This window comes from Notamacropus eugenii, chromosome 1 (genome assembly GCF_028372415.1).
Source record: "Notamacropus eugenii isolate mMacEug1 chromosome 1, mMacEug1.pri_v2, whole genome shotgun sequence".
Classification (NCBI taxonomy): domain Eukaryota; kingdom Metazoa; phylum Chordata; class Mammalia; order Diprotodontia; family Macropodidae; genus Notamacropus; species Notamacropus eugenii.
Window position 1 is genome coordinate 446,437,805 of NC_092872.1, and position 11,640 is coordinate 446,449,444.

At 41.1% G+C, this 11,640-nt stretch overlaps 1 protein-coding gene across 1 annotated transcript in view; it reads right to left on the reverse strand.

Moving 5' to 3' along the window:
• PSMB7 (proteasome 20S subunit beta 7) overlaps positions 1-10,055 on the reverse strand; it is an 89,099-nt gene extending 79,044 nt beyond the window's left edge. The window contains exons 1-4 of the mRNA XM_072631883.1: positions 9,136-10,055; positions 5,884-5,977; positions 4,893-4,990; positions 1,938-2,078 (exon numbers count right to left, since the gene is read on the reverse strand). Of these exons, the coding sequence (XP_072487984.1) occupies positions 1,938-2,078; positions 4,893-4,990; positions 5,884-5,977; positions 9,136-9,197 (395 nt within the window). The 5' untranslated portion in view covers positions 9,198-10,055. The remainder of the gene's footprint in view (positions 1-1,937; positions 2,079-4,892; positions 4,991-5,883; positions 5,978-9,135) is intronic.
• Between the last annotated feature and the right edge of the window lie 1,585 nt (positions 10,056-11,640).

The following is an 11,640-nucleotide window of genomic DNA, read 5'->3' on the forward strand; positions in this document are numbered from 1 at the left end:
TAACTATCATATTAATAGGTAACAGTTACATTAGACTTTAAGGTTATGAAACACTTTATGTACATTCTCTCTTCTGAGCCTCCCAACTATCCTGTGAGGAGGGTACTACAAGTAGAATAACCCCTACTTCACAAATGAGGAAGCTGAGGCTCAAAGAAGTTGTTACTTGTCTGTGCTCATACAAGTTACTAGGCATCGCAGGCAAGATCCCAAGCCAGGTCTTCTCAGCTTGGGAGTCCAGCAGTCTCTCCATAATGCTTTTCCAAGGTATAACAAACAACAAACTATGTATTCGCTGTTTATGAACTCAATGAATTCTATATTCATGAACTGACAAACAGGGCAATATGTTATAGCAAAAAAGAATGGGGACTGGAAAACAGGAGACCTAGCTCTGTTATTAACTCACTATGAGAATCTGGCTAAGTCAACAGGCTTCAGATACCTCTAAGTAAAATCAGGGCTTCTAAACCAAGGGTCCATGAACTTGGGTTTTTTGATATTTTGGTAACTGTATGTCAATATAATTGGCTTATTTTGTAGTGTTATGCATTTTTACGCACTTAAAAAATAATAATCTGAAAAGGGGTTCACAGGCTCTATCAAAATATCAAGGGAGTTCATAACACAAAAATGATTAAGAACCCTTGGACTAAATGATCTCTAGAGCATATTGCAGTTTCAATTGTGTATATTTTGAGGTCCCTTCCAGTCCTAAAATTCTATATTCTGAAGCACATGCCGGCCTTCTAATTCCATGATTCCATTCAAGTAGAATGCTTTTTCAAGTTTAACAACCCCTTTAAGAAAAGAAAGTGAATATAAATCAAATAGATCGCAGGTGACATACATATTTCAACATAATGAAGAAACACACACACAAAAAAACTTATCAGAGCCAACTCAGTCATACTGTTTTAGATTTTCTGGTTCACAATGTGAAACTAGGCTTACAGAGTAGGCTAAGCTCTTCTTGGGCAAGAACCATGTTATTTGAATTTCCCCCAAGTGTCTCATGTCTCCCACTGAACCTTATACATAGTAGGTGCTCAAAGGTTTGCTTCCTCTGCCTCCAACTTTACATGGCATTTTTAAACTTCTAAGGTACGACTATATGCTCTAATACAATGTATTATTGTGTATTACAGTTATCAATGTATCAAACCGTAAGGTTCAGGAGGGCAGGGACAATGTCTTAACTAAACTGTGTATTTCTATGAGTACCTAGTACTATAGCGCTCAATACACAATAGATTCTTACTGTTAGTGGAAATGAATAAACAAAACAACTCACAGAATCAAATGTGTTACCAAAACGGTCAACTGTATACTTTTTGTTTCTGAATTTAAACTACTCCAACCTATTATATAACAGATAAGACAACATGGTATCACAAAAAGAGCACTGGTCTAGTCATTAAAAGACCTAGATTCTAATCTTGGCTCTATTAATTAGCTTTGTCCACCTCAGGCAAACTCTTGGGCAAGTCATGCTTTACATTTATTAAACATATTTCATAAAAGATGACTTAAGAAACTTGCTGGCTATATGACGTAGGGCACATGAGGTCTCGACTTCAGTTTTCTTATCTGTTAAATGAGAGGCTTGGCTAGACTAATGTCCCTTCTAACCCTAAATCTATAAATCTAAGAGGCAAAGTGATATCGTGAAAAGAGTACTGGATTTGGAATTAAAAGACCTGGGCTGGAATTCTAACTCTACTAACTACTACTTATGCTACCTTGGGCAAGTCACAACCTCTCAGAGTTCAATTAGCATCATCTGCAAAATGTTACATTTGGACCAGATGATTTCAAACATTCCTTCCAACTCTAAACGCTTCTAAGCACAAGGTCCATTACTTACTACAAGATTTTTTTAAAATCCTAGTGAGTAGTCTAGTACTACAATGAAAATAAGTAAGTCATTAAGTTACCTAAAAAGCATCTGTTTAAGCATTCGATTAGCTGTAACAACTCTGGGTAGGCGTCCAGTAGAAAGGGAATGGAGCTCCAGGTTGGAAGAGATCAGCTGAGTTGTCATGTCAGTGTCTGCTGCAGTTCCAGCACCACAGCAACTGGAAAATATGTTAGCAATTTAGAAATTTCAAAGGTTCAATCATCTAAACATTGAGTCAGAAACTTCTCAGGTATTTTGATTCCATTAAATTGAAAAGTTTTTGCACAACCAAACCCAATGCAACCAAGATTAGGAGGGAAGCAGAAAACTGAGAATTTTTGCAACTAGTGTCTGTGATAAAGGCCTCATCTCCAACATACATAGAGAACTAAGTCAAATGTACAAGAGTACAAGTCATTCCCCAATTGATAAATGGTCAAAGGATATGAACAGGCAGTTTTCAGAGGAAGAAATTAAAGACATCTATAGCCATATGAAAAAATGCTCTAAATCACTATTGATGAGAGAGATGCAAATCAAAACAACTCTGAGATACCACATCAAACCTATCAGATTGGCTAACATGACAAAACAGGAAAATGATAAATGTTGGGGAAGATGTGAAAGAGCTGGAACCCTAATTCATTGTTGGTGGAGCTGTGAGCTGATCCAGCCATTCTGGAGAGCAATTTGGAACTATGCCCAAAGGGCTACAAAAATGTGCATACCGCTTGACCCAGCAATAACGCTTTTAGGATTGTATCCCCAAGAGATCATAAAAATGGGAAAGGGTCCCACATGTACAAAAATATTTATAGCAGCTCTCTTTGTGGTGGCCAAAAACTGAAAATTAAGGGGATGCCCATCAATTGGGGAATGGCTGAATAATTGTGGTATATGAATGTCATGGAATGCTACTGTGCTATAAGAAATGATAAACAGGAAGACTTCAGAGAGGCCTGGAAAGACTTATATGAACTGATGCTGAGTGAAAGAAGCAGAATCAGGAGAATTTTGTACACAGCAATAACTACACTGTGCGATGAATTTTTCTGGTAGACTTAGCACTTCATTACAATGCAAGGACTTAAAAAATTCCCAATGGTCTCTTGAGACAAAATGCCTTCCATATCCAGAGAAAGAACTATAGAATTCAATCACAGAATAAAGTAGACCATTTTCTTTTGAATTGTGATGTTTTGTTTTATGATTTCTCCCATTCATTTTAATTCTTCTATGCACCATGACGAAGATGAAACTATATTTAATAGGTATGTATGTGTAGAATTTATATAAAATTGTATGTCGTCTCAGAGAGGGAGCGGGGAGGAAGCGGGAAAGGAGGTGGAGGGAGGGAAAAAAAATCTAAGATATATGGAAGTGATGGTAGAACACTGAAAACAAATAAAATTTTTTAAAAATCCAAAAAACTTCTCATGTAACTTTCATAAAAACAGAAAAAGAAAAGTGGGGCTTTGACATAAAGACCATCAAGCCCAATTCATCCAATCTATCCTTTGCTTCAATTTAAAATCCAGACTGTTAAAGGGAACAATAAAATACTAAAATTCTCTGTGTAACAAGAAAAGTACTACCTTAGGAAAGAAATGAGGAGGTTTTCATTTTGGTTCCACCACTAACTTTTCATGTGGTCTTGGGCAAGTGCACCTATATAGGCATCAGCTTTTGCAAAAGAAAAAGCAAGAAATGACTAGATTCCAAGAATTCAACAAAGAGTCTGCAATCCAAATGTAGCTTATCTGACCCTTGAGTACAGTTTGCCAAATATTTTTAGCCAAAAAAAAAAAGTTTACCTCATTAACTAGAAGGTAGGCTTAGTAGGTAAGGCTTCACCATTTCCTCTATGTAACTAAATGCCTCCACATATCATATTAGCAGTTTTGGATCAATTATTAGTAACTATCATTGAAGATAAATGTAATAAATTCATGCAGTCTGGACATGTGGTTCATTATTGAAAAACTTGGGACATCTCTGGATCATTTTTACTGTCCCTTCCAGAAGACATTTATGATCTCCATTCAAACATTCTAAGTCCTGAGATCCCTGTCAGCATTAACATTCTATGTTCTAAGGTCCAGCTCTGTCATTTTACATTCTCTCTTCTAACATCCTATTTCTAAGGTCTCTTCCAATTCTAATATTCTATAGTCTAACACAGTTCCCAACTTCTTCAAATATGAAGAACCTTCCTAAACATCAAAATATTTCACTGGCTCCACAGGATAGCAGTATTTGTCCTATTAGTATCCGCTGACTGAGAAAAATACATAACAAAAAAGCTATTATGAATTCAGTAACACTGAATGAATGTCTTTTATTAACCACAGAATTTATATCCTTATGCAAGAGTGATACATATGGTTGAAACATATTAGTTACCTAATCCAGAGAAAACAAGATTTCCTTATTTATTATACTGAGGCTATATGAAGTGTCCAGTGCCATTTTACAGCTCTCAGAAACTACAAGTCTGATGAAAGGAAATCTTCAATCTAGGTTCCATATTAGAATTCCAAGACTCCTTGCAATAACTCTATGGGACACAGACTAGGAACTACTGTTCTGACATTCTATGTTCCAGGGTTCCTTTGAATACTAATGTTCTTAAAGGGATAAGATCTTTAAAACAGAACATCTTCTGATATATTCTAATTCGTGGGATCATGGATCATAGATTGAGAGCTGAAGTGAGAACTTCAGAAAAGTATTATATTTGAAAGACTTTATACATGGTGGAAATAGCTCTGGACTTGACGAAAAAGACTTCAGCTTAATACAATTTGTGTGACTAGTCTCTTAACCAAAATCCTCATCTATAAAATAAGAAGAATGGAACTAGAGGATCTCTCCAGTCTATTCTGGTTCTAAATCTCATGATCCAAAAATATCTTCATACTTACAGAGTTTAAAATCACTAAAACCAAACACCAGAGCATTAAAATTGTAAATATAAACAATCAATACTTACTAAATATTAGGAGATATGAAATGTATTTTTGAACAGTTCTTGTCAGCAACAACCATTCCTTCTGTTGCTCTTGTATCTGCCCCAAGAACTATGCCATCCTATTAAAAAAAAAAAAAGCAAGTATATTTAATAAACACACAGATATACCACAAAATGTCTGTCTTAAGTCAGTGTGGCATAGTAGAAATTATACTGGACTTGTGTCAAAAAACATGTATATGAATCACAGCTCTGTCAATTAGTACCTATGTCACCATGTCACTTTAGCTCTATATACTTCAATTTATTCATCTGTAAAAGAGGGATAATAAATCTATCAAGAATTTAAAACAAAAACATTTTAAATTCATAATGGACACACGCAATGTGCACATTAAGAGAATGGTTAAAAGAATGAATCATGGATGAAAGACACAAAAACGACTGGCAATTACCATTCTTTTCAATTAGCATTCATGCAATTAGCATGAAAGATCTACCATCATGCTCAAAAAATATATTCCACCAGGCTACACTCTTAATGGACTCATGTCAAAAATTTACAGTAGAAATAGCAACAGAATTAGAATCAGAGGACCTGGGTTCAAATCCAAGTTCTGTGACAACTATGACACAGACATGGTAGCCATCTCTCTAGAGCTTAATTTTCTCTTCTATAAAAATGAGAAGGTTAAATTATACAATTTACCAAGTCCACTCCCACTCTAAAATCCTATGATTATAATAAGGGATTCAAATATCAATTGACCCAAATGACTTCCCAAGATGCTGTTATTACATTGTTTCAATTCCATAAGTGTTCACTTAAGTCCTAGCATGTACACAATAATGTGACAAGTACTAGAGAAGACAGCAAAGACACTAAAATGTAGTTAAGCTCCCTACAACACCTTTTTTTCACCAGAATCACAGTCTCTGAAGTGTAAAGTCTTACAATTCTAAGATTCTAGTCTATCAACAAAAGTGATGTTCTCAGGAATTCTTTCTGTACCTTGTATACCACTCCAGCGATGGTTGTGCCTGTTTTCCGAGCTGTTGGAAGTTTGTAGCCCTTTTTCGCAAACTCAGCTTCAAGGACAGCATTTCTGAAATTGAGAAGAAAAATCTGACTAAATTGCAACCTACTTCTCTGTGTGAGATTGGCTCAAAGGAGGGAGTCTATGTTAAAAAAAAAAACAACAAAAAACTTGAAAAAGGAGGCACCAGTCTGTTAGAGTGGGAAGAGCACAAGATTAAAAATCAGGAGACATGAACTCTGAGTGGAATAGCAGAAAGCTTTCTTTCTGCAAGTTCTCTTGAAGTCATAGACCTGAGGTTGAATTCAGGTTTTGATACCTGCTAGCTCATGTGACCCGGGGAAAGTCACTTCACCAGTTTCCTCAAGTCTAAAACAATGATCTCTTAAGTACCTTGCAATTCTATTCTTTATCAGAAGCAAACTGGAAATGGGCTGTAAGGGGAGCAGTAAGGACTTGTATGACACCCAGACCAGGGTCTAGGATCTACTCTACCCTAGGCAAGGTGGAAAATACAACTAGACTTTTTTTTAGGTAGCAGAGTATTGGGATCAAACCTATGATTTCATTGATATAGGGAACCCCTAGATGAGAAAACTCCCTAAACCAATATAGGTCAGCACCTCTCCAACTGAAGTTGCCTCCAGCATCAAAAAGTTAAGGGTCCTGCCCTGGGTCAAATGGCCAGTACCTAACAGAAATGGGACTACAACATGGGTCTTCTTGGTTCTAAGACCAGCTCTTTATTCACTATTCCACATACACTCCATTTCAAAACTAGTCCTTATAAAATGAATTTACTGCTAATGCAATCTCCACAGTTCATGACTACAGTTAAGAAAGATTTCTTCCCCAAAATGGAGTAAGGTAAAATACTGTATTAGTGGGTTCAGAACCAGAGTAACAGTTACTAATTATTCTTTTAAGAGGTATTTTACCAAACTGTGTTCAAATCTTGTCCATGATATATAATATTTTGATGAAGTCCAGCTCTTCAGATTCTCAGAACTGAACCCCTGGGAGCTGTGCCTAAAAAACCTATTATGGTGAGACAAGAGGTAAATTCCCCATATATATCAGTATAGGGTTGGACTAGATAAAGTCTCTTCTATTCTGTATGAAGAGAAAGGAGGTGGCTGGAGATACTCATCATCATGCTTCAGAACAGGATGGGGACAGACTTTCTGGCAAAGTGACCCTAGTACATAAGAAAAGGAGAAAATGGAAAAGGAAGAGAAGGTAAAAAAAAAAAAAAAAGAATGAAAAGAGGATTTAATATAATCAGTCAAATATTTATTAAAGACATTAAAGCTGCAGCGGAGACTCAAAGCCCAAAGAAAAAGCCCCTGCCTAAAGAAGTCTAGCAGGAAGCGAGGATAAGTCAACTGTACCAAGAAAAGCAAACAAGAGGTCTCAGTTAGGAGATGAGTAGGGAATGCTTTTTCTAAATGTTAAAGTCCAAGAAGATAACATTTGAATATATAATGGAATTTTAACGTACCATAAGAAATGAGAAACATGAAAAAATCAGAAATATACGGGAAGATTTATAAGATACAGAATGAGGTACAACTGGCAAAAAAATATACATAATAACTACGCTGTAAATGAAAAAAAGTTTTTAAGGAAATTGAATGCTGTGTAACTGAAATGACCAAACTTGGAACTAAGAAGAATTGGGAAAATAGAGCTCACTTTCATTGACAAAGTGAGGGACTTCGTGTGTGCAATGGTAAATATGTTCCCAGAACTGGTGGGTGCATCACTTGATTTTGCTGATTTTAAACTTCTTTTAGGGGGAAGGACATACCTGGAAATTAATACGATATAAAAACAAAAATCATCAGTGAAACAAAAAAAGGACAAAAAATACAAGAGCAAAATTCAAAGCAGATGAAAGAACACCGAGAGAGGTAGTAGCAAAGAAGCAAAGGGGAAGAGGTAAAAAAGAAGGAAGAGAATGATGAGGGAATGGGACAACAGGAAACTGGGAAGAGATGAAGAGAAAAAGGAAGACAGGATAGAGAACAAGGAAAAATAGTACAGTAGGGGAAAGAGCACCGCCTCCTGGGTTTAAGTGTTACCTCCGATGCTTACTATATCCGAACCCTTGGGCAAGTCACTTCACTTCTTTGGGCCTCAGTTTCCTTATCAATAAAAAAACTGAAAGCCTGTGGGATTCTTTTGCTCTGGAGGGGAAAATGTACAGACAGCCTTCTACATATGCACACGTCCAACACTTAGAAGTCCAAAATTGAACTCATAATCTTTCTCCCCAAACCCTCCCCTCTTTCTAATTTCTGTCTTACTGGCAAAGGGACTGCCACTCTCCCAGTCTCAAAATCTCGGAAATCATTTTCCACCCCTCCCACTCCTCGCTCCTCACCAACCCGCCCTCCTCCATATCTAATCTGTCGCCAAGGTCTGTCGATTTAACGTCTCCCCAGTACACACTCTCCCCCACTTCTCTCCTCTGATACTGCCACCAAACTGGAATACCCCGCGCTGGTGGGGAGACCCGGCACAGGTCTCTGTCACTCCCGTCCACACCCATCATCATCAAAAGCGATCTCCCTAAGGCAAGTCTGCCCGTGTCTGTCCGTCTGTCCCTGTGTATCACACACACACACACACTTTCCAACACACCTCAGTGGCTCTATCACTTGCAGGTTCCAATACAACTACACCACCCACAGGGGACTGCGTCTCCCAACTCCGGGCACTTTCTCGGCCGGCAATGTCCTTCCTCCTCACCTCTGCCTCCCTCAAGTCTGCACTAAAACCTCACTTTCCATAGTAAGCCTTTCCCTCTCCCGTCCTCCCTTCCTCCCGGCCGTGCCCTGTCTGTGTATCCCCGCTCGCAGGCCGTCTCCTCGTAGGACGGAGAGCTCCGAGGGCAGGGCCGGCCTTTTGTCTCTCTCAGTACTCTCGGCGCAGGGCGCACAGTAGGCGCTCGGCCAATGTTAACTCGCTCACACACAGATCCCCCTTCTCAGGCCTCAGCAGAGGAGGGGCGCGGGGCAGGGCGGCAGAGGGGCCTCCCCGGCCACCGCGGGCCCCGCGCTCCACACCGCGAATCCCTGAGTCACGAGCGCTCCCGGGCCGCCTCCGCCAACCCCTCTCCATCCCTCTCCAGCCCCGGCTCGAGCCTCGTTCCCGGGGCACCCGCACCGCATCCGGCTCCGCCTCCCCGGCCCAGCTGCGCCCTAGCCCAAACCTCTCCCCACCTGCGGCAGTTATCGAAAGAGAAACCGCCGACCGGAGGCTGGCAGACAGACACGGCCGCCATCTTTCCCTGGGGAACACTTCCGGGGCCGGGGCGGGACCTCGAGAGCAGTCAGCACTTCCGGCGCGGCGCTGCCGTGGGCGCCGCCAGAAGGGGGCGGGGCGGAAGGCGGGGCCTCGGATTTCGTCCTGGAGGCGGGGTTCGCTCTTTCTTCCCAAGAAGCAAGTCCCGGTAGGGTATTCCTTCCCTGGCCCCACTTAGCGCCCGGCCTCCTCCAGCTCCAACGTTCTTTAGTAATTGTTAAGGCTTAATATTGTAAGCGCCAGGGGCGAGTGACCTCAAAGACAAGAGCTCGCCACCGAGTCAGGGAGACCTGGGTTCGAGTGCTGCCTGACTCATCCTGGCCCTTTGGCCTGAGCGAGTCCCCTAACCCTCCAGGCTTACGCTAGGGACGGTCCTGGCCCTGTGCTTTCGTCGTGCGGGTCCTCAGGATGGGGTTCGGACTCCGGGAGCCCCTGGAACCCTCCTTGATCGTCCCACTTAATCCGGCTTTTCAGGCCCAAAACTCCTAGCGTGGCCCTCCACGGTCTTGTCTCTGGACCGTCCCCCCCTGTCATGATGGGTCCCCCCTGTCCCACCCAGACCACTGGGCCGCCTCTGGATCCAGGTCTTTCTGTGTATAAGTGCCCTCTCGCCTGCACGAAGGCGCTCAGATCGATCCACCTCCGACTCAGTCGAGCTGAGCTTCTGTCTGGGCGGCTTGTCAGTCAAGCCTCTTTAGAGTCGGTCTGGAGTAGCCTTGTTTGACTTGGGCGGATTCAGCGTGGTGGTTCCCCGAGCTCATCTCCGCCAGTGTAACCCTTGTTACACCTTGTTCTGATGTCCCAGGTCTGGCACTCTTTTACATCAAACAGTATCGCTGCATTCAGAGTTGAAAGAAGGGCAAGGAAGGAAGGAAACAAGCCTCTATTAAGCATGTACTGTGCGCCAGGAATGGCTAAGTGCTTTGCAGATAAATTACTTGATCCTCACAACAACCCTTGCGGGTAGGTGCTCTTATTGTTCCCATTTTACATTTGGAGAAACTGAGGCAGGCGGGTTAAGTGACTTGTCCAGGAGCACATAACTAGTAATCAGAAGGAAGGGGACCTCTCCCGTTTGTATTCCTGCTTCTCATTGATACCTCATCTCCGACAGCCTTGGTATAGAGATTGTCCCGTTAACAGAAGTCACTTATCCAGCAACTTCAAATATCCTGGATTCAGTCAAGAGTTAGAAAGTAAGTCACTCCAAATTCCTCTCTGAGCACCTAAAAGAGACCATGTCCACAGTGATATTCTCACTCCCATCCTATTCCAGATTCTTCCACCTTAGTTCCTTGGGCTTCTGACTAATGAACCTTTCTGACTAGACGCAGACTCTCACAGTTGTTCCTAGACCATCTTTGTGGCATGCAGCCACAAATACCTTTTACCCCTTTCTATCTCCACCTTTCAGAACTATAATCAATAAACACTGCTGTTCCTGAAAAGAGAGTGTGACTTAATTGCCTTGTGGTTTCACTCACCATCCCAGTGACTTATCTGACCAAAACATGCCACTCCAATTATATGTGTGTGCATGCACACAATATATACTTCTATATATGTATATATATATATATATATATATATATACACACACATACACACATATCTACACATACATATATGCATGAGTATTAGTTATTTTCCTTCAGTCTTGAAGAGGACCAAAATGACATCACTGTGCTAGAGTCAAGTTTCAGTGTGTCCAACTGTGGCTCATCAGAATGCTCTACCATAGGTCAGGCACAAATAGACTGTGTGAACTTTTGGGGTGGATACTCTAAATTTATGCATCATGTGTTTCCTTTGAGCTGTTTCCATTCTACTTTGCTTATGGAGCTCAACACCTTTTCTGATATGGGCACACCATGTGGAGTGGTCCTGTGCCAGTGTTTCCCATGTCACACAATTCCAAAGTTCTTAAGCAAGACCTTGAGAGTGTCCTTGTATTGCTTCTTCTGACTACCATGTGAACGCTTGCCCTGTGTGAGTTCTCCATAAAATAGTCTTTTTGGCAAGCATACATTTTGCATACAAACAACATGGCCAGCCCATCGGAATTGTACTCTCTAAAGAAGAATGTGAATGCTTGGCAGTTTAGTTCAAGTAAGGGCCTCAGTGTCTGGTACCTTATCCTGTCAGGTGATCTTCAGAATCTTCCTAAGACAATTGAAATGGAAGCCATTGAGTTTCCTGGAATGCCACTGTTACACTATCCAGGTTTCACAGGCATACAAGAATGAGGTCAGCACAACGGCTCTGTAGACCTTCAGTTTGGTAGTCAGTCTAATACTTCTTCTCTCCCAGACTTTCCTTCGGAGCCTCTCAAACAGTGAGCTAGCTCTGGCAATGTGTGTCAACCTCATTATCAATGTGTACATCCCTGGAAATACAGTACCAAGATAAGTGAACTTATCCAC